We start from the raw sequence: 4,514 nt of genomic DNA on the forward strand, positions 1-4,514 counted from the left end.
ATGGGTGTAGTCAGGGAGGGTTGTGTAGTTTGTACGTGTGCTGCCGGGCGTGCGTCCCACGCGTGCTGTGTAGTCCCGGGGCGTTGTGTGTGTGTGTGTGTCTATGGGTGTAGTCAGGGAGGGTTGTGTAGTTTGTACGTGTGCTGCCGGGCGTGCGTCCCACGCGTGTTGTGTAGTCCCGGGGTGTGTGTGTGTGTGTGTGTAGTCAGGGAGGGTTGTGTAGTTTGTACACCTGTTGCCGGGCGTGCGTCCCATGCGTGTTGTGTAGTCCTGGGGGGGTTGTGTGTGTGTCTATGGGTGTAGTCAGGGAGGGTTGTGTAGTTTGTACGTGTGCTGCCGGGCGTGTGTCCCACGCGTGTTGTGTAGTCCCGGGGGGTTGTGTGTGTGTGTGTGTCCATGAGTGTAGTCAGGGAGGGTTGTGTAGTTTGTACACTTGCTGCCAGGCGTGTGTCCCACGCGTGTTGTGTAGTCCCGGGGGGTTGTGTGTGTGTGTGTGTGTGTGTGTCTATGAGTGTAGTCAGGGAGGGTTGTGTAGTTTGTCCGTGTGCTGCTGGGCGTGTGTCCCACGCATGTTGTGTAGTCCTGGGGGCTTGTGTGTGTGTGCGCGCGCATGGGTGTAGTCAGGGAGGGTTGTGTAGTTTGTACACCTGCTGCCGGGCGTGTGTCCCACGCCTGTTGTGTAGTCCCAGGGGGTTCTGTGTGTGTGCGTCCATGAGTGTAGTCAGGGAGGGTTGTGTAGTTCGTACGCTTGCTGCTGTGGGCATCTCCCGTGCATGTTGTGTAGCCCCGGGGTGGTTGTGTGTGCGCGCGTCCCATGCATGTTGTGTTGTCCAGGGGGTTGTTTGTGTGAGTGTGCTGCCTTGTGTGTGTCCTGTGCATGTGTTTTGGGGGGGGGGGTGCGGAGGGTGAGATGTGTGTGTGTCCGGTGCATGTTGTGTGTGCATCCGTTCGGTGCATGCAGGCAGAGGGAGTTGGTGTGTGTTGTGAGCTGCCTTGTGTGTGTCCTGCGCATGTAGTTGGGGTGTGCTGTTCCGTGTGTATCTTGTGTGTGTAAGTGGGGGGGTGGCGGGTGTCCTGTGCATGTAGTCGGGGGGGCAGCGTGCGTGTGTGTACTGCTGCTGTGCGTGTCCCGTGCGTGTAGTCAAGGGGAGGATGTGTGTCCAGAGAATGCAGGCGGGGGGCGGTGTGTGTGTGTGCGCGCGCGCTCAGGGCAGGCAGGCAGGGGGAGTGTGTGTGTGTGTGTGTCTAGTGCATGCAGGCAGGAGCGTGTGTGTGTGTGTGTGTGTGTGACTGTGCCAGCGCACAGGGCAGACACAGGTCTTTGGGTAGATGTGACATAGTTTATTAGACCAACTAAGTAGTTGGAAAATTCTTTGTATGAGACCTTTCGTGTGTGACTGTGTGTCCAGAGCATGCAGGCGGGGTGGGGGGAGAGTGTGTGTGTGCGCGCGCGTGCCAGCCTGCCCTGGGGTTTCCCCGGGGCCCGTGCAGGGCCGGCTCGCGCCCAGCCGGGCTGCAGCGCGGGGGGACAAGCTTTGGTGCCCCCGCCCCGGTGGGGCCGGCCGGAGCCGGGGCGCAGCCCACCCGCTGCCCCGGCCCCTGCGCCCCGCCGCGCTGCACGCGGGTCCTTAGTCATCGCCGGAGCGCGGCAGCCTTCCGGGAAGGAGCCGGGCCCTGTCTGGTTTCGCTGCGCTTTGCATAGCCGAGCGAGACAGGCCGCTGTGTCGGCAAGCCCCAGGGGAGCGGGTGCTGTCTGGGTCCGCCCGCTCTTCCAAGCGGCAGGTATTGAGTAGCGAGCGAGAGACCCCGCCGGAGTCCTGCCCTCCGCTCGCTGCCGCAGCGAGCGGTGTCTCGAAGGCCTGACAATGGCCAGCTCTGATTTCCCCCTTTGTCCCGGGCTCTGCTCCGCAGCTGTTGCTTTTTCCCACGAGCCAGGAGGGGAGTGTGCGCCTGGTGCTTGACAACTCTCCATTCCCCCCCTGCAGCACAGCCAGACGCTCCGCCGGCGTTTCGGGGGCGTTTTCCTGTAGGCAGGACAGTAGCGGCATGCGGGAGTCTGGCAGGGAGGGGGCGCGGGGCAAACAATCCCAGGAGATGGCTGGGAAGCCGGCGCCCAGCCTGCCCTGTACGCCGAAAAGAAAGTTGGCAGATAAAGTTGGCCGGGAGAGCAGCCCGCGACACTCTTTGCCCTGCGGCTTTCCTTTAAAGCTGCCTCGCAGCCCCTTCTCCAGCCGCCCTGCAGCAGAGCCCTGGGGGTGAATCTGCGAAGGAAACACCCTGGCCTGGAGACGCCGCGTGAGCAGCCCTGGTACCTCCCGCCCCCGCTCTCGCTGGTGCTCCGGACCCTCCAGCGGTTGCTGCTCTTGGTTTAACCACCCCCACCCTCTCCCTGCGCATTTTTGCTCTTTATTATTTCAATGGGTTTTACATGAGTTGTTGACTGTACATCCAGAGCCGTTATCATCAGCATGGCAGTGAGCTGTTTCCAGAGAGAGTTGAAAGCAGACATTTGGCTCTCGGGGCCATGTTAGCAGCCTGTTCAGGTCTAGTGAGCAGACTTCAATGGACTACGCAAGTGAGCAGTGATTTTTGGTTGGGTCCCTTGCTTAGGTTTGCAGAACCGTCCTTGTCGCCCAGACTTTCCGGCCCCGACCCCTGTTCCCTGACCCAGGCAGGTTTTCCATGGCTGCTTCTCCGAGAGCTTTCCTGGGTGGAGAGCATAGCATCTAATTCCTAGTCCATCAAGTGTTGCAAAAAACCTCTGTCTCAGGCCAGCTTTTCCCTGAGCGGAGACGAGACTGGGCCCTGTGAAAGCACGCTGTGCCTAGAAACTGGTCGCAGCACAATCAGCCGTGCATTTTTGTGTGGTGCATCATTTGATGGCATCTTCTCCCGAGAGCCCCTCGCTCCCAGGAGTTTGGCAAAGCTGCGGGCTCTCTGCGGACCTGCTGTCTTAGGCTGCTCACACGGGGGCTTGTCTCTGCTCAGCCCTGCTCCGAGCGAAGTCCTAGACGCGGCAGGTCCCATGTGTTGACTCCACCGCCTTGATCGGTGGAAGGCGTGAAGCCTTGATGTCCCTTCTTTAGGTTCAGAGGCACGTGGTTCCTGGCTAACTCTCACCTTCTCTTCGCAGGTTTGCAATGTACACAGCCTGCCGAATCCTGCTTGAATGGGGGAAAGTGCGAAGCTTACCTCAATGGGACAGGGCAGTGCCTGTAAGTATGAAAGAGAATTCGGCCACTGAGTTTCCTTAATCTGGACACACACGCTTGACTCTTGCTTTGGCAGCCTGGATTTCCTAGGATGAAATGCATGCTCTGTACTAGAGGCACACGCCATTTGCAGGCCCCTGGCACCCAGTTGGGGTGCCCAATTTGACCTTGGCATCGAATCCTGCTGGTTGTATTCATGTGACTCGCCCTATTGCAGCGAATAGAGCCAGGTGGGCCCAAAGGTTTGGTGTTGTTCAGACCAGGAGGGAGAATCATGACGGTCTTATTCAGGTTTTATTTATTATTTACTTGAACCTGAGGCCAGACTTGGTGACGAGGGACTGTCAGCAGGCGCTTAGCCCTTCGCCTCCGTGGGGCTGACATTGGAGTCCTAGTATCAGGGGCTGTGGCTTCACTTAGGTCGGTGGAGCTGATGATCTGTAACTAGGGCTCAGGCCCCTGGTATCCAGCAGGTCCCTGGTTAATGGGAATGCATGGCTTACTCAGTAAGAGGGGCCGTAAGAGGCTCTGCTCCGCAAGGTGTTTTTCTGGGAGAGTTCTGCTCAGTCCGGTCGTGGAAAAACCCCTGGGTGAAATGTCCGGACTCCCTGAAGGAGTAACCGACCCACCGCAGTGATGGCTCATTCACTCCCGGCTCCCAGAGAACAATAACCAAGCAGAAATGAATAAGGCTCCAGCCCTTTTTGTGAAACTAATACATAAAAGAAATCTGAATGGCCGAGACTCCGTGTCCCAGCCCGACGCCCCCTCCGCCTGCTTAGCATGCACAAGTTTGGGGCTGGCCCAGAAGACGCTCCTGCCCTGCCCCAAATTTCCAATTAAGAAGCAGTGGGACCTGAAGGCATTTCCATCCCAACTGTTGAATGGCCGCGAGCACGGGGAGGGGGGGGGGATTGCATCTGCGCAGTGATTGCGTTTCTACTGTTCTACCCAGTTTGGCATCTCCTGCCCCCTTCTCCCCCCGCGCCCATCCAAACCCCCAGCCCCTTGGAAAAGAAATCAGCAAATTAATCAGGCACATGAGCAATTTAATGGACAAAGGCTGGGTCCCTTTGTGAGCCACTAATGAATGCACGCCACTTTTTTTTTTTCCCCCTGCGCAGAAGCCCTTACCAACGCTTGACGCTCTAAATCTTGTTTTCTTTCATTCAAAGAGCGACAGCTGGGATTCGGTCGAAATTCGGCAGCTATTGTGAGGGGAGGCAGATTAATGCTGTGTGACTAATCATGTATGGCTTCCCAGAATGCATAACTCCCTGCGTCTCCCCCCACCCCAACACC

General features: G+C 58.1%; 1 protein-coding gene across 1 annotated transcript in view; it reads left to right on the forward strand.

Annotated features, from left to right (window-relative positions):
• Positions 1-2,046: 2,046 nt before the first annotated feature.
• Positions 2,047-4,514, forward strand: part of NOTCH1 (notch 1) — a 61,389-nt gene continuing 58,921 nt past the window's right edge. The window contains exons 1-2 of the mRNA XM_019541120.1: positions 2,047-2,141; positions 3,093-3,215. Coding sequence (XP_019396665.1) covers positions 2,047-2,141; positions 3,093-3,215 — 218 coding nt within the window. The remainder of the gene's footprint in view (positions 2,142-3,092; positions 3,216-4,514) is intronic.

This window comes from Crocodylus porosus, unplaced genomic scaffold, assembly GCF_001723895.1.
Source record: "Crocodylus porosus isolate Cpor-Errol unplaced genomic scaffold, CroPor_comp1, whole genome shotgun sequence".
In the NCBI taxonomy this organism is placed as follows: domain Eukaryota; kingdom Metazoa; phylum Chordata; order Crocodylia; family Crocodylidae; genus Crocodylus; species Crocodylus porosus.